The 25,060-nt window shown below is 45.1% G+C and overlaps 1 protein-coding gene across 1 annotated transcript; it reads left to right on the forward strand.

The window, feature by feature from the left end:
• The first annotated feature begins 4,063 nt into the window (after positions 1-4,063).
• Positions 4,064-16,441, forward strand: WFDC1 (WAP four-disulfide core domain 1). The gene is made up of 6 exons (XM_035902608.1): positions 4,064-4,210; positions 11,335-11,530; positions 12,398-12,481; positions 14,180-14,320; positions 15,523-15,564; positions 16,383-16,441. Exons 1-6 carry the CDS (start codon positions 4,064-4,066, stop codon positions 16,439-16,441), a joined length of 669 nt encoding a protein of 222 aa, XP_035758501.1.
• The last annotated feature ends 8,619 nt before the right edge of the window (positions 16,442-25,060 follow it).

The following is a 25,060-nucleotide window of genomic DNA, read 5'->3' on the forward strand; positions in this document are numbered from 1 at the left end:
CAAATCTAGCCGAGACATTAGAGTAATACAAGGATGTCTTATACCAGCATCGCTTATTCCACGTTGCACAGGGCAGCCATACAGCAACCTTCTGTGGATGTGACCATCACCAGAGGGAGTTGCTCCACTTAGAGTAAATGACTGTGGCCCAACTGTTGTGTGCAGATAAGATGTAGTTTAAGAGAAAACGGCAGTTAATTTCCTCTCTTTCTTGTAATAATCATTTTTAAAACATCACACGTCACCAAATACCTAGCATTTAAAGTAACACAACTCAGAAATCTGCTTAGCAGTAAATTTCAATTTTCTAATTATTGCCAGTGGCTGTGTTTGCTAAGGATTTGTGCCTGATTCCTATAATTACTTCACAAGCTGCTAAGAATGCTTTATACTAATAGTTGGAGCCATAAACCTGCCGAGAACTGCTTTGTTAAACAAGAAATTCTTCAGAAAGTCAAAGCTGCTTCTCTTTTTTTTTTTCTTCTTCTTTTTTGTTTTTTTCTGAATGGGCCATTCAAAAGTGAACTTGACAAGACATGAACTGCTCCGTAGCAGGAGCCTCCATAACTGAGTGCACTAAAGTCTCTCTTGGTTTAGGTGTGCACTGGGCTCCAAATGCGAGGGAGATATGGATATGAAATGGGCTAAAGCTGTCCTGCAGTTGTCCTGTGATGACACAGTCTTGCCAAGGACTACCAAGAAGAAGAATATCCAGAAAAGGTGAGAAATATATTCTTTCCAAGGTTGCCGCTAAAAAAGTTTTTCTTAATCCTATAAAAAATGTAAAATCCCTTGCCTAGTATCCCAGACAGACTGGAGGTAGAAATGTGAGGAATGGAAATGGGTGGCCTAAAGAATTCCCTATTGCATGTGACTGTAGAGCGCTGAAGCACAGAGCCCTGGCCTAGGCTGAGCTGCTACAAGCTCGGCTCAATACTAAGCTGTATTTTGGTTGTGCAGGTGGAAGAAGGTCTAATTGCAGCAAACCACCCACCCCATGCCTCAGTTTCCCCAGCTGATAGTAGGGGTAATCCAGTCCAGGCATTTCATGCAGTACTTTGGGAAGTTAGGTGAAATGATTGTGTGCAGGAGGCCTAAGTGTCATAACATCAACGTTCATTTTTATGTGAAGACCACTACCAGCTGTGGCAAGTTTGGTCCTGCAGGAGAGTTCTCCCTTCTTTGCTATCCAATCCATGAACAGTAATGCAAGGACCCTAGTTTCTCTGGGGTAAATGTCAGAGCTGTATATCTGCCAAAAGAAAGGCCAGTAAATGGTATCTGAAGTAGCTATTAATCTTTAGAATTAGTTGCTCCAAGTCCAGATTGCAAGTATATGAAACAAACAACAAAAATGAAATTAAATTAGGGAGATTTATCATGAACAGTTGTTGTTTCACTCTGATTTGAGTTTCAGCAAGAGCACAGACAAGTGAAATATCAGCACAAAGACATAAATTAAGTAGGAAAACTCTAAGAAAAAATCTTGTTTATTCTGGGCAACCGGCCATGTCATTTGTCACCTTACAACACAGGAGTCAGAGCTGGTGGGAGCTCCTGGTTGTGCCTGAAAGGTGGTTTATCAAGGTGCAGATATTAATATTGCAACGACTAGGGGAGATTTGTTTTTAAAAGGAATTGGAGGCATCCTGTTTTGTCAAAGTTCTCTGAGCAATGAGAAATAAAGCCACAAGCTGAAGTCTTACAGTAGTGATATATTCCTCTCCAGATGTACTGAAGACGTCTGAGTGTGCCTTTCACTAACTCCAGCCCAACTGCTGATTTCAGATGACATTTGGATGAGATTTGGGTGGAGATGGCAGTGACCTGTGGGTGCTGAGCTCTGCCTTCAGTCATTAGAGTCGCTTTGCATAGCCATAGACTGACCTGTGGACATGAGTTGTCCACAGTCGTCCTTATTAAATGCAGAAGAGAAGACAGCCTGAAGGAAATGACTGGATTAAAGGAAAACTGAGATAAATACTGTTTTAAATGGGTGAATACAACTCTGGGAGAGAGAAACGATGGGGGGGGGGGTCCTCTCAGATCCTGCCAGCCCCCCAAAACCCTGCTCACACCTTTGGGAGTAACCGTCATGTTACTGTAGGAGCAATCTATGGATCAGGCAGTGATGAAGATTATGCAAACACAGAGCAATATGCAGTCATTGCATCTCCATAGAGATCCCCTCTAAGGCACTTGCCATCAGGGCTCCTTTGGGAGCCCATAGACTCTGGGCAGAGGCAAGGCAGTTTAACTCTTCGTTCTCTTTCCCCACCCTTTGTTCTCTACTTTCCTGGCATAACAGTAGTCCGTGCTTGGCTTTTCTTACCAACTAAATTCCCTGGCATGAACTGAACCAGTTTTGTTGCTAAGAAGCTTTCTACAGCAGTAGAGATGTGGACAGGACTGTCCCAAAGCACAGTTACTGCTAGAAACCATGTAAACCCCTTATCTCTGAATAAATCAAATAGATTACATTAAATAAAGAGCTTTTAAAAGCCAGACCTCGCTCCTTCAGATTCATAGAATCATAGAATCATTTAGGTTGGAAAGACCTTTAAGATCATCAAGTCCAACTGTTAACCTAACCCTGCCATCCCATCACTAAACCATGTCCCATATTCTGGCAAGCTTGGAGATTAAATGCTTTGACTACCACCTATGTGCAGCTATTGACACTTAGGCATGGGTCAAAGTGGCTCGCCACCGCTTTCAGGTATAAGGAAGAACTGGAAGGGTTTTTTGCGTTCTTTCACAATGTCTAACACTCCTGTGCAGACCCATTTTACAGCAGATATAAAATAAATTCAGTGCATCCAGCAAGGCTAGGCTATAGAGCAGGGCTGCAGCCAGGGTAAACTGAAGGCAAGCAGGGCTTAGCGCTCGTATCTCAACTAGCTTTGTGGTTCCATTTCTTCCTTTGTTCCAGGTGGAGGCTGGACAAGCTGCTGGAGGAGAAATTCATGGAGGATTATAAAATAAATGTCCCCCACATTTGGCTCAGGAAGCCCTGAACATCATTGCTGAAGGCTGTGAAAGTATGTGCATGCATACATATACAAATGTATATATTTACCTATACTCAGGTATACATAACAGTTTCCCTGTTCTCATACTTTTTCTGTGGCAGCTGCCTCTGTCCCCGTCCCAGGCAGGATGCTGGGATGCTTGCAGCCTGATTTCGTAAGTGCATTCTTGTCCTTCAGGCTCTTGGGTGCCTGAATGTCCATGTCGGTGTCTAATATCCCATGTCCAGTCTCTCTGTCTCTCCCATTGTCAGGCACAGCCTGACTCACGTCCCCTTCCTTGCTTTCCATTTGGTCACGTCATTTCTAAACCACCTTCCTTCCCTATTCCCCACCCATGCATACGAATTTATTTTTCCCCAAGGGCTATGTCTTCCCCTTCTTCAAAATAATTTGCAGAAAGCTAACATCAGCTTGGTTTAATTAAAGCCCCTGCATGCTTATAAAGTCTTTAAATCATTTCCTTCGATAAATCTTCATATGAAGTTATCACTTTGTCAAAACATGATCCAAAACCACAGCTCAGGGCACAGTGGGAAGCACACAAAGGGAGAGCCAAGTCGCTTGGGAAGTTTGGGTGAGCTGTTTGCTAGAAGCTGCCGAGCCCACCCCTCCAAGACCTTTATTTCCCCCTGCGGCAGCTGTCATCTGATCCCACGCTTTGGCTTTGAATGGGGCTCTCCGAGGATGCCAGATGTTAGGAACAAAGGTCTAAAAATAATCTTTCCAAATAATCTTCCCATCTATCATTCAAGGAGAGCATGTGCTTTGTGTGAACATGTGAGCTGAGAACCTGAGCTAACTTTGACTAAAGAAGTTCAACAGCAGCTCCTGGCTTCTGCTTGTGAGCTCCTTTGTTTTTTGGTTTTTTTTTTTCCCCCTTTCCCTTCCCAGAAGCTGCGCAGCGAAAAGCGGCTCTCACCAGCGATCAGCCCTCGCTCTCCCTCCCTCCCCGTCTCCTTCCCTCCTTGCCAAGACTCTGAATCGTCTGGATCCCGAAAGCCGGGCTCCTTGTTTCATCTCTCCTTGGGAAAATGGATTCCAGGGTGCTGTCAGAGATACATTTCTGTAAAAAGATCTTCACTGCAGCCTTGTGTGTCTTAGTTTTGCTGCTGGATTCGGGCTGTGCAAGGAATCTCTGGAAGCGTGCTCTACATCTGAAAATGACGGAGAAATATGATGTGAGTAAACTGCGGTGGCGTGATTTTCGGGGAGCTGGGCATTCTCACTGCGAAAGGGGAGTTATCTTTATGTGCGTGTATCATTTTAGAATAAGAAGTATTTGAATCCGCAGGCTGTCTCTTTATAAGTTTTGCAGCAAGTTTCCCAGGCTGTGCTAAACTTTTGCCACCTAGCTGCTGCAATGGGAAACTTGTAAAGCACGCTTGGAGCGGTGAGAAGACATTGGTACGGCAGCCGTCGCTGTGTTTCCTAGAAAATTCATAGGGCAGCAAGGGAAGTGTGGACGGGGAGAAGGGGAATGCAAAACCTATGTGTCTGGGGATAGATTTAGTGAAAAGAAGATAATGTTATTCATTGCACAGAGCGGGGAGGAGGGTTCCTTGCCCAGTTCCTCCACTGCCTTTTGGGGTTAACTTTGGGTAAATATCTCCAACTCCTAGTGATAATGTGTACTAGAGGGGTGGTGACATTGCCTAGGGTTTTGTAAACCACAGAGACCTCCAGATCCAGAGTAAGGTGCCAATCACACATTAAGCCGCCTTCTTATCCTCAAGCCATCCCAAGTAAGAACAAACCGGGGAAGGGCAGGGGGCTCTGCGCAAGAAAACACAGCACGGAGCTGCGGAGGCTGCGGTGTCCCCTGTGCGCCCAGGGAGCGCTGGCTGTGCCTGCCCGGTGTGTCAGAGGGGATAAGGAGCCGTGTGGTTATTTGCCAAGTGAGGTACTGAGCACAAAATTTCCAAATCTGCAGTGGTACTTAGAGTTACTGCTGGAATTGAAACTGAAGCAGCAACAAGTTACTGTGAGTGGATAAAAGGATGGTGCTGGGTCTTGTTCTGGTGTCTCTGGGCCAAAAGACTTGTTAGAGATGGCCATGGAGGTAATAAAAAAAAAAAAAAAAAAAAAAAAAGGAAAATAATTTGATAGCTTGACTTTCAGGACCTGCTGTTTAGAAAGAAAAAAAAATTTGAATTTGAAATTTTGACTTACTCCATTAAAGTCCCCTTAGAAGCCAGCACTGACCCCAGGCTTCTGCCCCTTGAATCGCTTAGGTGGAAGCCCCAGCCCCAGGCTGTTTTCTCATGCCCGGGTTTGACTGCACCTTCCAGCCGTTGCATGTGCAACAGCTCCTTGGTGTCGCAGAGGGATTCCTCCACCTGGTTTTGGCAGCCACATATAAAAGCTTTTAATTTTAAATGGATGCTTTTTTGCTGGTGATATCTAGAGTGATGTTTGGGTTTGGGCTACATTTGGGTTGTGCTATTGCTGACTCAGAAGCGTGACACGTGTTTTGCTGGTGCTGAATGAACTGAAATACGGTGCTCTTGTCTCCTTCAAATTTTGCAGAAAACATTGTGCTAATATTTAAAGGGCACCCCAGCACTTTACAATAAGAAATTTTCTTCATTGTAGCCTCCCTTGGGACAGGGTATCATCTGGTTTGCTCTTTAATTGGAAAATAGTGACGTGAAGAGCTGTGTTGCCTGCAAAATGACTCACTGAAAAGTGCATTTATTAGTATGTTCTTCTGTCATATTTCAATGCAAAGCTCAAATTCAATAGGAGTTATGAAGCAAATGACCCAGAGAGGTAGGACAGGAGTAGAACAGGAATTTACATGTTGACCTTCAGATAACATGCTCTGTAGAAGCACAGAGCCCGCTCCCCCAGGATATATCCTCTTCTTTCAATCTGCAGTTCTTCAAAGGATTGTTTTTTCTGGCAGCTGGGAATCCAGGTGCTACTGATCTGGCAAGCGCAGCTGGAATTGCTCATATTGATGGAAACACCTTATCTAGGGAAAACAGAAACTGCTTTTCTTTTTCCTTCTCCTCAAAGCCTTATAAGGAGGAAGGCGTCCACTCTCCATCCTCTTACCCACCAAGAGACAGTTCTGGCAGCCCCTCTTGTTTCTCAGAGAGATGCTTTCCTTTCTACCAAATGCTGCATGTTCCCTACAGTTCGAAAATCACAGGCTGTGGGTGGAACAGCTGATTTGTGAGTCACTTGGATAGAGGGGTAACAGATGGAGGCGCTCACGGCAACATGCAGCCGTACAGGAGATGGGCCATGGACATCCCTGTGGGACCCCCAGAAGGACATGGGCAAGGTCCGTGGGGGGAAGAGGCAGTGAGGGGTAGAAGGTTGACTGAGAGTGATGTTGTCTGAGTCCAAAAAATCTGAGTCCACAGCAGGAGCAATGTATCCACCAAACTGCTGGCTGCGGAATGACGCGCAGGTGCTACGATGAGGTCTGGCCAAGAGTTTTTTGTTAAGGACTCTGCGGAAGGGTGTTGGTTGGGAAGGAGGGGCCAAGTGGGAATGGAGAAGGGAGAAAGAGGAGAGGGAATGCAGTGACAAGCAAAAACTGGCAGTCACAGTGGGATGGAGGGGCTGGGCTTCCAGCTTTTAGGAAATCCATGTATTTTACAGCCAGCAGGATGCTTGTCAAGTTTAGTGATTTGCAGCTGGTGTTCTGCAGCCCCTGCACAGGCTATGGACTCTTCCCAAAGGGCAGAGGGAGGGAGCTACCTGGAGGTGCTCTTCAATTCACTATCAAGACACCCGCATGCCTATTGGAAAAATCCAGAGCAGTCTTGATTTTATTCCTGTGTCAACTGCATCAAGCGTTTTAGCAAAAAATCCAGCCTTCTTTTAAAGATTTCCAGAAATGAAGACTTCCTCGCAGCTGCTGTAATGTTCTTCCAACAATTTGTTTACCCTCTGGCTGGCTGTCATAAATTAGCACTGAGCTACCCTCTTCGTCTGCCAGATTAGCACACCTCCCGTGAGAGTTCTGTCCTGCCCGTGCCTCGAAGTAACGTAAGAGCAGAGCAGCCTTCGGCCTCCCCTTTGAAACCTGAAGATAAGTCTTGAGCTGTATTCCCCACCTTCTGGTCCTCTAATCGCTATCGTGCATCTTCTTTGAGCCCACCCTAATTTTGCCACAATCTTCCAGTACTGTAGACACCAGAACCAAGGCTGCTAATCCAGAGTCAATAGCAGGATAATATTATTCCTATTGTTTTGATCTTGTCCTTCAGATTATTTAGCCTTCCTTCAGTCTGGTGTGTGTAAATTTGGTCACCGATGATGTTTTTCCAGGTCTTTGATAGAAATATTGGAGGGCTCTAAATTCCTCCTGACTGTGTATTGTTTCAGAGCAAAGGTGTTTTATGGCCAGTGTTTGGAAATAACCTGCTAGGGGCAGAACTGGTGACCAGAGGCTGGGAAAAAACCTCATGCGTGATCTTGGGGGCGGCCGTGCAGAATATGAATTAGCAGAGTATTATGCTTTGACACAAGCCCAGGGTCCAGTTTCAGGCACAAATAATAGAACAGATCTGGAATTTTCTGGAGGCAGGAGGCTGCATCCCGCAGTTACTGCTGAAAAAATGGGTTGAGAGTGAGTGGTTGCATTCAGATTTTTCCTAGTCATCTTTAGTGACCTCCAGGGTTCCTCATCTGAACTCTGAACTTTTCCCCTTACTTTGTTTCTGGATATGTCTAAGGCAGATATTGTCATTAAAATGATTTAATAAGTCTCCACAGGAAACAGCAATTTGCCTCTTGCATTGAAAAATATTCTTAAAGGAAGAAATTTTGACTGCTGCCACAACCTGTAAAAATAATAAATCTGAGCTATGCTCAGAGCCAAACAGGGAGTTGCCTGGGAGAATCCTGGAAGAGCTTTTTAAAAGACCTTGTAACCCATCCCTGGAGACATCCTCAACCAGGCTATTCTGGGAATGAGGGGATGCTGTTTCCCACTGGGATGGTTTATATGTAAACCAGCAGCAACAGTTTTATTAGATCAAATGCGCAAAAAATTTTTTTGACCATGAGATTTTGAAAGAAAGGGGTTCAGAGCAATAGGTGAACAGAGAAAATGGGCAGGGAGGTCATGAGGTACAAAGTTATTTGGCTAAAAATGTTATATTGTTCCCAAATGGAAATCTCATTCATTGAGCCAACTGCTCATTGCAATTTTGGCTTCTTGGTTTCTGAATCCCCTGTGAAGCGGCTGCAGTAATGTATGGGGTTTGGGGTTTTTTTTTTTGCCATGTATCCATTCTTTGCCAGTGTTATTTCGGTCACATTTCAGTCTGCAGCTGACATTTCAAATAATAGAACAGCAAACTGCGACCTTCCAGGATGAAGGAGACCTGTTAGATGTTTGGAACTGCATGGATTTATTGTTAAATGCTCTCTCATATCCTGAAATCATACTTGGTCCAAGCATTTTCTCTATTTAAAATCCAACAACAGCAAAGAAAGTTGAACTTGCAATATCTTCAATTCAAAAGTACATTGTTTCAAAGCTAGAGTGTTTTCAGCTTTTGAGGAATGGGATGACGTGATAGCTTACACCTTGTTTTACACTTTAACATTGAAATCATCAAAATTAGGAAATGCTTTTTTTTTTCAAACCTATTTTGCGGTTCAGACAGCCTATGAATTCATGGGAAAACCTCACAGAAGGGTTTTTGAGCAGTTTCTTGTGGAGAAAACTAAGGGAAAAGCATAATAAAATTGTTTCTTGATACTGAGTACAGGGCAGGCTGATACTAGGAACAGGGCAGGAGGCTGTCATTTGTGGAAATATTAGGAATTCTCACACACACATACACATTATTTAACCAGTTATAGATATAACCAGGATATGGATTTTCTTTAACATACACCTTGTAACAGAAAGTGAGACTTTTAATCATCCTGACTTTTCTCTATACTTCTGCATTGGCTGACAATCCTTGTGCCACCAGGCATGGGAAAAACTTCGCTGCTCTCCGTTTCCCCCTAGCTATGGCTCAAAGAACAGAGGTGAGCTTTGGTGTAAAACCCACCCCCCCTTGTCAGTACGACTCTATGCTATGTACAGCATGGAAGTACAATTTCTCACATCAGTCCCCCAAACAATGTACATCGCTGTTTCTTTTGGTGCCCCTTGGGATTGCCCTTCATTCTCTACGTTACAAATTATCCCAAGGGAGCGAAGGTCATAGAATCATAGAATCATAGAATGTTTAGGGTTGGAAGGGACCACTAGTGGTCATCTAGTCCAACCCCCCTGCAGTGAGCAGGGACACTGCTAACTAGATCAGGTTGCTCAGAGCCCCATCCAACCTGGCCTTGAATGTTTCCAGGGATGGGGCCTCCACTACCTCTCTGGGCAACCTGTTCCAGTGTTTTACCACCCTCACTGCAAAAAACCTCCTCCTTACCTCTAGCCTGAACCTACCCTGTTCTAGTTTAAAACCATTTCCCCTTGTCCTAACACAGCTGGCCCTACTAAAAAGACGTTCCCCATCTTTCCTGTAGGCCCCCTTTAGGTACTGGAAGGCCGCAATCAGGTCTCCCCGTAGCCTCCTTTTCTCCAGACTGAACAAGCCCAACTCTCTCAGCCTGTCCTCATAGGAGAGGTGCTCCAGCCCTCGGATCATTTTTGTAGCCCTCCTCTGGACCCGTTCCAACAGTTCCATGTCCTTCTTGTGCTGAGGGCTCCAGAGCTGGACGCAGTACTCCAGGTGAGGTCTCACCAGAGCTGAGTAGAGGGGCAGAATCACCTCCCTCGACCTGCTAGCCACACTTCTCCTGATGCAGCCCAGAGTACGGTTGGCCTTCTGGGCTGCCAGCGCACATTGCCGGCTCATGTCTAGCTTTTCATCCATAGATGATATTGTTTTCACCGTTCCTGATAATTGATTGCTGCTCGGTCACACATAGCAGCAGAGGCTGTGTGGGCCAGCAGTCAGTCTCCAGGGCAATGGACCTCCTGGGGCCTCTCCTAGGACATTTTTTTGGACAGTACATGTGGGGGCATGTTGTTTCGCAAAGGCGCATGGCATGCTCCACAGAAGCCGATGGGAGCTTTCAACAATGAGGATGTAGCAGCATGTAGATAAAGAGGGATATTAGTCTCACCTCAAATTTCTCCATAGCCTGATGGTGAAATTTCCTGGAGACCCCCTCGGGGACAGTTGCACCATGTTGTTTCTTGGAATAACAATCCCAGTTGTTCATCACTGATTTCATAACACAGCAGTGATTGGGCCAAGTATATGTAGGACTCCTAAACTCAATAGCCTGCTAGCGAGTGCATGGCAATGCTCACTTCTTACCTCTGGCTAGATGCTTATCTCTTTCAAAAGTGCAAATCCAGAATCCATCTTTTGATTTGATTACAGCTTATTAATGTTTGTTAATAAATCTGAGAACCAATTGCCCTTTCTGAGTACTTTATGCTGCTCTGGGGAGCTGAGCTCAAGCCCAGAGATGAGTAGTTTAGCCACAAGTGAGAAAGGAGTGGGCTTGGGTGATTCACCTCTCTGTTGGAAGGAGTTGGCTTCTTGCTAAAATGCTGCCAGTGTGAATAATATCTGAATGCTGCCTCTTATAAATGTTTCTGGTAAAATCCTGTGCCTGTTAATCCACTTTAAATCTCCCTTGTCCTTTCGGTGTGCAATGAGCAGCTGGGGTCCTTTCTGCTATAGTCAAACATCGCCCCATTTTCTTTGGTTTTAAACTGACATCACCCACACAGATCTCACCCGGATCATCTCATGTTTTAGAAATGGTCTCTAATTTAACAAGCCAGGACCCCACAGTGGCTAAGCTTGAAAGACTCCCCTATAAGTTCTGGTCCAGAAGAAGGTGATGAAGGTAGAAGGAGCCTATTGAGGAGACAGCTGCTACGTGAGACATTCATTTCAGGTCCCATTTGGGGATGTAACCTCAAAACAACACAGTGTCATCATTTCCACTGCTTTACTATCAAAATGGTTTGGCGTGCTCATCATGAGGATGCCTGGAGTATTTCTCTGTGTTTCCCAGTTCAAAAGACTTTAAAGGATTTTTTTTTTTTACCTCCTCATTGACATCACAATAACCTTAATTATAAAATGAGTCCCACACAATAATTTGGTGGTTTGGTGTTTGCAAAGCAGTGTGCGAAGGTGATCACATAGCTCTGACAGGCCTGGGGGAGCTGAATGGTTAATTCTCCTCTCTAATATTCAAATACTTGAAAACCACTTTGAAAATCCCCCTTCTGTTTCAACTGGTGGGATGTTTGGTATTCACCTTATGCCAAACCTTTGTTTCCTTTTCTTTTCTTTGCAAGGATTATGAGTACCCTCTTCATTCTCACAGTTCCCACTACCAGAAGAACGACCGCTGCCCCCCACCGCCCCAGACTTTGCCTGACCGAGCCTGCGAGGTGCCCAGCTGCCGGTCGGATTCAGAGTGTGAAAGGCACAAGCGTTGCTGCTACAACGGGTGCATCTATGCATGCTTGGAGTCTGTACAGCCACCGCCAGGTAGAGTGGACCCAGCAATTAAATGATGGTAGAGAGAAGCATGCAGACATGGTGGTACTCATCTCCATGTGCATTGGGTCTCAGGTGGGAGGCATGGCTTGAGTGTGAGTTGGGGATAAACCTTTGGCTCCACACTTCTGATTTCTTGGTGGTGCACAGCAACAGGACAAGGGGCAATGGGCACAAAGTTGAAACATAAGAGGTTTCAGTTGACTATGAGGAAGAACTTTACTTTGAGGGTGACAGAGCCCTGGAACAGGCTGCCCAGGGGGGTTGTGGAGTGTCCTCTGGAGATATTCAAAGCCCACCTGGATGATGTCCTGTGCAACATGCTCTAGGTGAACCTGCTTGAGCAGGGGTTTGGACTAGATGATCTCCCGAGGTCCCTTCCAACCCTTGCCATTCTGTGATTCTTTGATTCTGGGATGATTGCTGAATCAAGAAATTATCCAAGGTCAGCTGGTGTTGCAACATTTCCACCAGCAGAAATGGTAGTAATCATTTGAGGCCAGTTCTTTTCCTGGGATTATATAGTCAGGAAAAGAAGTGATCCCAATCTGAATTTGTGCTCACAGAAGCCAGGCAGCCATCTCATCGGATCCATGCCATGGGAATGGAGGATGGGAAACAGCAGCTGCTTTGGCTTTTATGACACCAGGTTCTTGGGGCCCTGGTTGACATCCATGGCTCCCTTGCCACTAGGGAAACAATAGCATGAATAGAAGTATCTTGCTGAAAACTCAAACCCATCCTTCAGGAGCCTGGCAGCCTCTTCACTGGCTGTTAGAGGAAGTCTGGGACTTTTCCGTAACTGTGTTGCTCCTATTCCACCTTGACCCTGTGGTTTCTTGTTTCTGTCTTTTACAGTTTTAGACTGGTTGGTTCAGCCCAAACCCCGCTGGCTGGGAGGAAATGGGTGGCTTTTGGATGGCCCAGAGGAAGTCTTACAAGGTACAGTACATTTCACTGTCTTCTCCATGAGATCGGTAATTATACAAAAGGCACTAAATAATGTATTCATCATACACAGGGCTTGCCAGGGTTGTTGGGATGCTGGCACTGGTGGTATTTGTCTGGAGTTCCCATCGGAATAACGCTCTGTTGTGCAGAGGGCTAGTTTCTGGTGCAGTAAATCAGCAGCTTTTTAAGTATATGGATTATCCAGCAGAGCACTAGGAATATTCCAGGGAACTGGATTTGTATCCATTCTTGAAATAAGTAGAAATACATATTTTTTTAGAAAAAGGCTTTGTCAGCATATACAGATTTTCTTCCAGCTGCCTGATAGACTGTGGGCAGACTTGGATTAGGAGGTCTCTTAATCCAGAGTGGCCTCACCATACAGATGCTTTGGGCTGGGGCTCTGGCTCTCAGGTCTGAAGGCTGCTTTGAACAAGAGCCCTGGCAAACTGCTGCAGAGTTGTGTCAAGCTGGCACGGAGCTGGGAGCATCTAAGCTTGGCGACTGCTAATGAGATTGGGCTTCTCAGGTTAATTCCACAGAGAAAGGTCTTTTCATTAATTTTTTCCAGTATCTCAAAGTGAAACAAGGAGGGAGTGGGGAGGTGGGAAGAGAAGCTTTCTTCTACAAGACATCCCCAGATGTATGTATGCCTGAAGTTCTTAAATTTCTTCATGGAAAGGCTATTCCAGCTTTTGAACAGCTTTAATCAGACACCGGTAGTGCCAATAAATTACCCTCTTTGGTCTTATGCAGATGGTATCAGACTCACTGAATCTATTGTGGAAACTCCTGGTTCTTCAAGAGAAAATTCTGGCTCCAGCTCATTGGAGTTGCACTGCTAAAAATAAGATAAAATAGGTTCCTCCTCATCCATTCCTGTCATGCTAATATTATTTGTTCTTATCTCAACACCTTCGTCTCAGCTTGAGGGAGTAATTAGTGAAATAAGAACCATCAGTCATGGCATGAGAATTGCAGCAGAGGTCCTTGCAATTAAAATCCTGGGAAATGAAAGGGTGGGGTGTCCTTGCATAGTCTGTACATTTAATGGACACAAACACTGCCTGTGAGTCCTGCTTTTCTTTCTTTTTCTGCTCTGCACTTGTTGAAAATCCAGGGTCAAGGTGGTTAAAGCCTCTGTTTGTAACAGGGAGTGGTTCTGCCTTACTCCATAGTGAGTCACATCTGAGGTTTAAATTCACCAGTAAGCTAATGGGTGTGGAGCAAAGAACAAAGCAGCAAACTGCCAGCTTCCTGGTCACATTTCCCCAATTCCTCACCCAGCCCAAAACCCTGGCTGGAACAGACTTATGGCTGCCTGGAGGAAAAAGGAGGGACCACCCATCAGTGCGAGCATGGTGGTCAGCAGTGGTCCATCTTCACCACTCTCCAGCCCTCGCACAGACCCTGCATGACAGGCTGTGGGCAGAGTGTTGTTACAGGCAATCGGGCTGACCTGCACTCCCCATGTCAGGCTAGACACATCGGGGGGTTTTGTGAGATATGAACTGGATCGCCTGCTCTGCCAGGCCTCTTGGGAGGTGTTAGCTCTTTGGTACCCTTGCCTGGCAAGTAGTCTGAGATCCTGTCTGGGAGGAGATACAGAAGAAGGTGGCCGTGTTGTCATATTTTGGTTACCTGTGGATGGCAAAGCCATGATTTATGACCTGCAGGCTTCTTTTGCAGCTGAGGCCTGCAGTACCACTGAGGATGGAGATGAGCCTCTGCATTGCCCCACAGGCTATGAATGCCATATCATCAACCCAGGAAACACGGCTGAAGGAATCCCTAACAGGGGCCAGTGCATCAAGCTCCGTGGAAATCCAGGTCAGTTGACTGGAAACCTCCCTTCCTATCTTGTTCTGCCATGCAAACACCAGTAAGGGACGGCACGCTCTCACTGGCTTTGGAGGAGATCTGGTGGTACATCTGCTCTCATGGGTTTCCTGGGTTTTCTGGGCATCCCAAGTGTGTGACAGCTGGTCTGGGAGACAGTCCCCACTCTGCAGCAATCTCCATCTCTAATGCCCTTGAGGTTGGCTGAGCTATGTGAAATACCCAAAGCAGGAGACACACTTTTTTGCTCTGTATGCCCACGTCCTCTGGAATTGTGTAACCAGAGCAGGCAGTAACCTGCATATGCCCTTATTACTCAGCACAAATAATAAAAGTATTTATATACTACTACACACTTAACTAAGAAATATGAATTTCAGATTCCAGTTTTGACTTCCGACTTTGCTTTCTGCATCCAAAACATTGTTCCCTTTATTCTGCTGACACATTTGCCCAATAAAGGAACTTATATAGGCCAAGCTATTTCCAGGAAAGCTCATAACATGTCTAGGTATGTGTAACTTCATTGAATGTATGTCTGCACTGGGCTACAGATCATCATGGTGTAGAGACATGAGACATCAGTTTTGCCATTTGGTCACTGTGAAAGCCAGGGGAAGCATCAAACCGGATCTCCGAACTGATTCCATGAAAGACTTGGATTTTTTCCAGGGCTTTTTGACCATCTCTTCTATTCTTTTTATTCTCTTTTTTTTTCTTTAGTAACGCCCATTGTAACTAATGTAATTTATAGCTGTATGGCTCTAAGACACAAGGTGTTCCTAAAAGCTTAAATAATTATATAAATGGTAAACAGAAAAACCTAGCTGGAACCTGAATTATGTTGGACACTAATAAATGGTCTGAAATTTTACCCAAATTTTCTTTCATTTGAGAAAGCCTGTGATCCCTTGACCCATAGCTACTGAAAAGAACATAACGTGCTAGTGGGCAGCAGTTAACCACTCTCAGGGAAAGCAAGTTGTGTCCACATAGTTCAATAATCTAAACAGTTTTAGAAGAGGTTTATAGCTGCCTACACAACTTCAGCTACAGAGAGATTTTATTTTCCTGTTTGTGCGGTTATTATTTCCATATCTATAATTTCTCTGTGCTGCACACAGAAGGCCGGAATTTAACAGAAAGAATGAAGCCTGACTGGATACGTTCTCATTACGTACCTTCTTTTTCAGATGGACGCAACCTGAGGCACAAGTATTACAAGGAATATTTTGGTAAGCCACTGGCATGAAGTGTTTGCTGTTATTGTGCTTTGTAGTTACTGCATTGGTTACAAGGAATTTGTTGTTTATGAAATTAAGGTTTGCACATAGCAAAAAGAGATTCTTTAGCCTCAACTCTCCTTTAAGATCTGCAATGACCTGACTGTGGACTCTTGAGAATCAGTATATCCAGCTGTGACACAATGTGTTAAATGGTGCAGCCTTCTGCCAGGGGTTCCCACCCAAGGGGTGAGAAACACCCAATCCAATAACCTTTTGTTATTTTTAAGTATATTTTTGGAGCTTTGCTCATGGCCCAGATGAGCACAGAACTCTGTCAAAAGCAGGGTCTTTTGCCAAGAGCTTGTATCGTGGTATGTGGTAAGAGATGACTGGAGCCCAGTGAATCAGTCTCATGCTGTTATCTGCAGCCACAAGAGGTGCCAGGTCCCCTGCATGGGTTGATAGATACGTGTCTCCAAAAAAGCAGGAGGATCTTCTAGAGGATCTCTTTTCTCATGGCTTCAAAGCTTCTGGTTTCTGCTAACTCTTGGATCTAGAGGGGGAGAGTCAGATATGATTAGAAGTGATATTCAGATATAACTAGACAACATCTTTGATGCAGTAAGATTTACGACCAGCCAAATTTGGCCAGTTTAGCTAATAAAGCTATGAAAGGATTTCCTTTCCTCTGTCCAGCAGGCTACTGCAGCTCTCCCAGAGAACTGCTAAATAATGAGACCAGTAAAGCTGTACTGCTTAGAGAATCGTGAGAAAACATTTGCCACAGACTAACTTAAAATCTAACTTTGCTCATATTTGTTTTAAAGGAAGCAATTCCAACAATGTGGTCGGCTATGTGAAAAACCAGCAGAAGCATTTAGGCTAATCAAAGGTGTGCCCAGGTAAGTGTCCTGTGAATAAAGGGAAAGCTGGGTGAAAATAGTTGGTGCTTAGTATGCAATTATTTAAAGAAATGGTTGTTTGAGGGCAAAATTACCTCTCTTACACTAGCATAAGGACAGCACCTTAAAACTAGGTAGGGTGCATACCTCAATCTCCATGAATTGAGCTGAAACACCTATGCTGACAAACAGATGGTGCTGTAAAAGTATCCCCAGAACCTGTGACCTTGGAGATGGAGCTCTGCAAACTGTCCATGGAGAAGTTAATGTCTTTCCCAACTCTCACTCTACCCCTCCCACTTTTTATTCTAATTTCGCAAGATGCGCCTGATTTCTTTGAAGAACCTTTGCCTTGTGGGTGTTTAGAGGATGGAGTGATTTTCAGGATGAAAAATAAGTGCTGCAAAACTTTATGAGCCTTAAGACTTTAAACTTTCTGTTTAGAGGCTTCTTCTAATGCAGGTATAACTGCTCCTGCAAGATAAATTTAAAAGGTCTTTACTCTGGACTGATTGCAGGAAGGGTCAGTCTTGCAAATATTTAGGCCTAGGGGTGATTTTGTGGGGTAACCTTATGTGTGTGAGCAGTTGCACTGAACAGTGTGACCCCCTCATGAGTAAATGTACGTGTATCTGGCCAGAGCGAAGCCAACTGAAAAAACTCCAGTCATTTTATCAGTCTTTGAATTAGGCAAGAACAAAAATGTTGATTATACCAAAGGTCTGTCCCAAGATGGTTTTCTCAACACTTTAAGCTTCACTTTAAAACTAACTTGATCTTAACTGGCAGTTATGAAAATAGAGCAGTTCAGTGTGTCCTTTATGTACCTACGTCAGGCTGACAGTTAAGATTACACAGCTACATAAGGACAAGTTCTGTGCAAACATCCCAGGAAGGATAAATATTTTAATTCCTCTTTTTTTTTTTTTTTGTTTGATTTTCACCCAGCTGGACTACACCGTTAAGCAGCTGTCAAGGATTGCTTTACCCAACAGTTTTCTGTTTTGGAAGAATTCTGGTCCCAAATCTCCACGAGCACGTCTCCAGCATTACCCTGATCCCTGCCCACCAGTGATAAAAAGACTTCCTTACTCAAGGAATGGGCTAAGTCTAGATTTTAAGCCTATCAACAGGGGGAGAAATGTGATCCCCTGGAAGAAACCACACCATTTATCAGCTGCCCTTCTAGCAATGAAATGTAAATACCTCTGAGCAGATCCCTATAAGCCACAGCCCCATTATCAGGCTGCTGGAACAGAGCCTGCCCTTTATGTGCGTGTTATGTGACCGATTCAGGTTTCACGACCATGAACATAGCTCAGTATTATAAAAATGAAGTGACGTCAAAATTGTATCTAAATGCCATATCTAAGTTACATTTAAATAGGCAAGAATGTAAGACTAAGGGGGTTCTCTGGATCAAATCCAGTGCCTGCCTATCTCGAACAACTACTTTATATAAGCCTTTTCATAAGCTTAAAGTTCGAAGAAACCTGCAGGTTTCTTCTTTTCCTATTTATACCTAGGGTACACGCCAGTCTACAAGCCTAAACCTGAAATCTTAAGAATTTGAGGAACTCTGAGCTAGGAGCAAAACAGGTTTTATAAATGGTTGATGGTTTTTTTTTTTTTAAGTTACTTTCCTTTAGCTTCTCAGTCTGGTGAGCTGCAGATTGAGAGCTAATGGTGGAATAGATTTCCTTCTCCAATATCTAAGCAGACACACATGTGTGCCAGTCTTTTTAAGTTGTTGTTTTTAGCCAGCACAGTTAATACTCACAAAATGTCCATCTGCAGTTTTGTACCTGCAAAACCTCAGCAAGAGGGCTGAAGTCTGGATTATTTGTTGAACATATTAGAAAAGAGAAAGCAGGATAAATTTGTGTGATCAAAAGGATTGTCTGGCAGATGGGCAACTGCTTTTTAGGAGCCCTGTACCTTTATGTTGACTTTCATAAATCCTTAAGGTCAAGTTATTTGTATTTTGGCCTTACAGCTTCTTTTGGCTGTTTAACATTATAAAATGGAAAACACATTTTCCATGAATGTTTTCCTTTTCTGTGGCAGTCCTAAAGGGACAGTTGCATTTCATTTTGACAAATCTGCCAGAATTGCTAGGCAAAAGAAGCCATGTTTGCTCCCTTGTTTAGTATGCGTTCCCATTTGCATGCATAAAATTAGCATTTTAATATGCAGAGTAGTAGCGGTGTATATAAATACCCAATTCACAAATACAAGTGCCTGCTTCCACCCACAAACTATGGGATTTTTTTCCACTCACCAAATGTTTTAAGCCAAAGCTAAGACGCCTATAAAACACTTGATACTTTGCATATGACATTTGCAGCTGGAAAGATGAAAGATGCCAAACTGCTCTTCTGTTTCCTATCATAACCAGGCACGCTCCTCGATGCTTTACAGAGCAAAGGAATAGAGGAAGGGCTCCACATCTTCCTAAATACCTTCATTTGCTGAACTCCATTCACTTCTTTGTGCCTTTGTTCCAAGTTAGGCATTAAATGCAACTTGGACAGATCTATTTCTAGAATTTTATCATGTGCTGCTTCATACAATGATACCTTAACTCCTGCAGAGAGACAGGATGCCATCTGCATTTTGTAGTTCCAATCTCAGTTTAGGCCGGAAACTTGCCACTGACGCTATTGACAACTTAAAGCAACACAGCTCACAATGAAAGTCTTAATGCAGCCTTGCTCCTAGGTGCTGCTCAGTGAAATGCATTGATTTTTTCTCAGCATTACTTTTTGCGGAAGAATGAGATGCTGATGAAATGAGCAAAGCCCTTCAATGGTTACCACTAAGTCCCAAAGAGTAAGTGCCAAACTGTTCTTTTTTTTAAATAAAAAATTCAGTGCCTAAAGCCATCAGAGGATCCAGTTGAAAAACATGTCTTGAGTATTAACAAATTTGCAAGATTCAGATCTCAACCTGATCTTGCAAAGCATCCAAAAATATTCTTAATTTGAGTGGACACATTCACTTCAGTGGCTGCTTTTTTGTAGCTACACAGACACGTACCTGGCCGCCTTGCTGGATGGGATGGTAAAGATATTTTCTACTTGCAAAAGGAATTTTTTTTAAAGAAAATTGACAAATTAATACTTTGTGGATGAATTTGTGTTTACTGGGTGTTATCAGAGACATCACCCTTCCTTCTGGTGCTATAATGCTTGGGGTTTTGTCAAGTTAATTCTTTCCAAGTGATTAATTGTCAAACTCGGAAACAAAAGCCGCAGAAGAGACTTGTCTAAAAGCTGTGTTTTCCACACTGACATCCACCGCACGTTGAAAAGAAAACACAGCTCAAATGAGGTGTCCTCAGCTTATCCTCTCTCCAAAAACAAATGGCTTGACAACAGTCTTGTGAAGCACAGCAGGGAATCACTAATGTAGGTTGGTTTTAACGTTCCCATGTACACTTTAAAGCATGTTTGGTGCTATAAGAATCTTTACCTGTATCACTGTGTGCTAGCAATGCTCACGGCCTTCCGGATCCTCAAGCGCTGCCGGCGGTGCCAGCGGAGCTGCCCTGCCTTGCAGCAGCCGAGGATCTGCAGCAGCCCTAGGCTCCCGGTTTGGGCTCCTGGTGCTTGGATGTGTACAGGTTCTGCCACTTTGGTGCTCAATAAAAAGTGACCAGTATATTTTTCAACTACACCTAGTTTCAGTTGTGTGTTCTTGACATACGCTTGGCTTCAGATTGTGAAAAAAAGGACAAATCTTTTAAATTTTTGTTGTTGAGAGAGCTCAGAAAACATAAGCACAGGGAGACAAAGTAATTTTGTCCACTGGAAGGGAGGTGACAAACCCCCAAAACACATCTGCCACCAGTGTCCCCTTTCAGAGGGGCCACCTTTGGGGGTCCGATGCCCACTGTTCTTGGCGCCTTCATTTCTGTTGCCCAAAGGGGAGCTGATGAAGAGTACTGTAAAGAGGATAGTGAAAGGCTTGCTGGAAGGGTGGAAAAGTAAACTGAGTCAGAGGCCAGCATTGGGCTGGTGCCCACTGCAGGATACAGGAGCTGAAAAGAGTCTGGTGCTGAGAGGTTGGGCTGCTGAGCGCTGCATTTCCAGGAGCAGGCAGGACTTCACCATCCCACCAGCTCCACCCACACCGGTCTCGTTCTACCTGCTTGTCAGGAGAGGGCAGGAGTCCTTCTACATTGCTTCCCTTCTGCCCTGAAACCATAACAGAGGAGTCACAGGGAGAGAAACTGCCTGTAATTTAGCCAAGGAGGGAATAGCAGTGGGTTTCAATGCTTTGGAAAAATTTTCTGTGAGTTTTGAGAAGATGCCAGCTAGCACTAGGTGTCAGGGCAGCTCTTCAGCCTGGCAATGAAGTCATCCTTGGGATCACTTGAACTTCTCATGGCAATGGTCATAAGGCCTGTTTGGACAGGGAGCTTATGGGCTGTGTGTACATAACTTGTGCCTCCTGCTGGGAAGTGTGAGGTGGACTAAGTACCTTGGCTTTCAAGAGAGGGGTCTGTTTGGTGAACACCACAAAATTATGTTTTTATTTCAACTTGTTTCCATGTTAATGCCAGCAAATATAGTTTCTGTTGATGTAGCTGGCTAACGGTCTTTCTGGAAAAAACATTGTGTGACCTAAGGCATCATCTGCAGATGACACTGAAGTGCTATTGGTGTGTCCATGAACCCGACAGCTGGAATCCACAGGAGGACAAACATTATAACAGACCTTCAAGAAGTCGGGGGTCTGCATTAGCACCACAGCATGCATCTCTCGGTCAGCAATCTGCAGAAGTCATAAATATGAGAATAATTAAAAAAAAACCAAAATGCTGTAATTTTGACATGCCTAGTTCAGAGCTCCATTAAGCTTTATGGTGCAGAAGTGTTTTGGGTACCTTCAGAAAGCTGCTCCATCAATTAATGAGCAGTGAAGAAGCCTACAAGGTTGAGGCAATCCCTAGAAGAGTCTTTGGAGATGAGCAGTTTCTCGTTGCCCACTACATAGCAGGGATTTGTTCGTCCATGGGTGGTTTAATTCTCCCAACTCACACCGTCTGTGCAGGCTAGATTTTTCTCTGGAGGTGGTGTCAGGTGAGGATTGATTGTCTTGTCTATGGCAAAAGGATTTACGGCATCATCTAGCATCCTTTAAAGATAAATAAAAAAGACACCTTCTGCTGGTGAGTCTACAGAGGCAAGACCTATTTCTTCCCATTATTTTCTCTGTCTTGCTACTTTTCTATGAAGACAAGGTAGCACAAACCCCTGGAGAAGCTGAGTAAAACAAAAAAAGAGCTTTTGACAGTTTCCAAGATGGAGAGGTGGATGGTGGGGTTCATTTCACCCAGCCTGAGCCGCCCCACCAGATGCGTCCCACAGTTCAAGCAGTGGAGGCTGTGCAAACAGAAACCAAGAGACTGAATTAAATTCCCCCTTCTTTCCTGGTGATGCACTGAGGGACAGACCTAAGGATTTTACCTGGCCTTTATCAGTAGCATTGAGAAGACAGAAAGGAACCCTGGCCCAAAACCTTGTCCTTTGCTATTATAACCAGGAGCGGTGGATGTTCTGCCCAGGGGCATAGGAAAAACCCAACCTGAAAGCAGAATATTTGGATTTCTGAGTAGCAGAAAACTCAGTAAATTCTACCCATGCACCAGAGTTTTTTTCCCTCAAGGTGGCACAAGAGGAGCAAAAGTGTGATGAGCCCTGGTGGTGGCAAGGGAAGCCAGTGAAGGAGATGGGTTTTGAACTGAAAGCAGGCTCTTGCTCTCACAGCAGCAACCTTTGGGGCTCACGTAATCTCAGTTTACAGCTGCTTTGCTGTACGCGTCGTCATAACATAAAATATTTTCTATTAAAAAAAAAAAAAAAAGTTTTCCCAAATAACCTGCTTAGAACTGGAGTCTGGCCCTGAGCTTCATTATCCAATTCAATAGGAAATAGTATAAAGGGACTGCAATTGGGCTGGGCGTTATATTTTTACAGTGTCAAAATGATGTCTTCTACCAGAATGAAGACATGCAACTTGTATGAGCCTTGTTTTCTTTGTGTTACAGTCTTGATTCAGTTTATTCCCAGCATTTTCTGAGCCATGAGACAGCAAAATACGTGAGTTTTCCGTTAGATTTCCTAACAGGCAGAAATCAAAAGCAGCAAGAAAATGAAACTTCAGTCCATTCAGCAACTTTGCAGAGCCCAAACCCACACTAATTCATGTTCAGTCTCTTCTGAGTAAAGAAAAGGCTCCATGTGTGGTGGCATACATGATAGCTGTCAACATAAATGAAAACGTTCATGAATAAAACCCAGGCTGTTCTTTCTGCATTTATTCGATTTCATTGGTGCTGAAATTTCATTTCATGTTACAGAAATGAATGAACATAGAGATGGCAGACAGGGCCGTGGTCCCGAGCCCAAACTCTACCGTTTCTCCCGAGCTGCAGGTCTGCTGGATGACAAACCAAAACACACCATTATTATGGTCCGTTATTACGCTCATCAACACCTATTTCTCCTTTTCTATGTCCTGTTTGTCTCGGTATTTTTGTCGTAGCCCTCGCTGTATCATTCCCCCCCCCCATGTCGAGGTTGGGAGAGGAGGAAGGTGACGGCAACGCCGAGCACAGCGGCTGCCTCCACGCCAACCCGGGATGTGGCGTCTTGGCCTTGGGGCCACATTGCATAGATTCTGGATTTTGTTCTTCTCTGGGTTGTGTACACAGCACTGAGCTACATGCGCTCCCACAAGCAGCAGCTTTTTGCCAAGAGGAGGAAGTTAAATAAGGAAACCGTCAGCGAGAGCCTGTTGCTCAATTAGCCGTATTGTCAGCAGCGCTTGGCTAACGAGAGCCACGCTCGGGACTGCACAGCCCAGGGACCCATCACACGGAGCAGAGCCCTGGGAGGATGCCCGGGCTCCTCGCAGGCAGCAGCTCCCCTTGCCGTACGCCAGTTGCATGGGTCAGGGTTCGGGATGAGAAAAGCAAGAACAAACCCAAGGAAATCCTTTTTTCCCAGCTGCCCAGGGAGGGGGAAGATGTTTTTCACCACTTTTCTATCAGACAGGAGGGATGACTCGGTGTGATCCCAAGGCTATGACTACTACAAACACACTCGGATGAAGAGAAGAATGTGTTTCCTTGCCAGGCAGTGCCTGCTTCGCCTTATCAGGACCGCGGCAGGGCCAGCTGGCTGGGCTCCAGAGCCTTACAAAAGCTACAGAAGGAGGGGGCCAGTTCAAAAGCATATGCGAGCTCCGAGATGTTTTGCCACCTAATTCCCATACGTTTCGAGAAGGTCTAAATCTCCGTGTACCCCTGGGAGCCTGGGCTGCCTTCAAGCCCTGGCTAAGCACTTTAGCTAAACCCTGGGCAGGGCCTGGATGTGAGCTGCCTGAAAATCAGTGCCCAGCATTATCCCTGGATATTTTCCCATGGGAAGGAGGGCTATTGCAGCAGTGCAGGAACTTCCTTCATCTGCCTGACGCATCCAGTTCAGGTCATTAAGAAAGCATTTCTCAATCAGGAGCCAAGGGAGTTAGGAAGCCCCAGCTGCGTTACGAGAGCTGGGCTATTTGCAGGTGTTTCCCAATCGCTTGGCTTTCCCCTCGGTCTTTGGAAAGGAGCCCTCCCTCTGGCTTGGGACAAGGTGTGTTATATATGGCTGGGGGGGTGTCCCGCAGGGCTCACCCGCTTTCGCTAGAGCTGGCGGGACCTAGAAGAGGCAGAAAGGCAGCGCTGGAATGTTCCATGGGAAAAGACCAGTTTGATGGAATTTGGCCAGGTTTTGGGTACTGTGGGCTGTCACACAGGTGAGAGTCTGGGGTCTTGGCCCCATCATGGTCCGGGTGTCACAGCCTCCGCTGCCCCAGGGGTAGGAAGGTGGCACCTGGGCGTCCGAGGGGAAAACCATTTTCCTGCAGAAAATTGCAGAGATGTTTTTCTCTGACTGGGAATGACATTTATTCCCTCGGTGCAGTTTTTACTGTCAAAAGAGGATCTTAATCTCATCGTTTACACCTTAGAGGCAATTCAAGCCTCAGTGAATCCTGTAGTCGTGATGCCTGGGGGAGGATGTAGGTGTCCTACAATGCAGAGCACACCCCCCCCTGACAGGCAGCAGTGGATCTTCAGGAAGGGGGTAACTGATTAACTTCAGCCACACGTGGAGATCCATCACAAAAGCGCTCCCCTCTACCGAATGAAAGACTGGGGGGGAGGGGGAGGGTTTAATGAACAAGCATCACAAATTCACACCTGGCTCATTTCTGCCCTCTCCCTGATGTAAATACTTACAAATACCAGTGTTATGCTGACTGGAGCGTTTCTCAAGCCTGGAAGTTTACAAACAGGCTCGGCAGTGTGTGTAACCTGTCTTGCCTCTGCACGCAGAGGCCTCGGCAAAACCACCTCCCTATCTGCCTGCCCGAGATGTGGCACCCGCCGACGCTCCTCCCGCAACAATTTTTTCAGAGGGCGGAGGAAAAGAGAGCTGCAAGACCTCAACCTGCTCTGCGGGTGCCGGCTCCGCGCGCACATTAGGGCCACCTCACGCCTCGATCAGCCGCGGTCCTATACGTGGACCGGCTCCCCCTGCCCAGCTGTG

Source organism: Egretta garzetta, unplaced genomic scaffold (genome assembly GCF_000687185.1).
Source record: "Egretta garzetta isolate BGI_Z169 unplaced genomic scaffold, ASM68718v1 scaffold39, whole genome shotgun sequence".
NCBI lineage: Eukaryota > Metazoa > Chordata > Aves > Pelecaniformes > Ardeidae > Egretta > Egretta garzetta.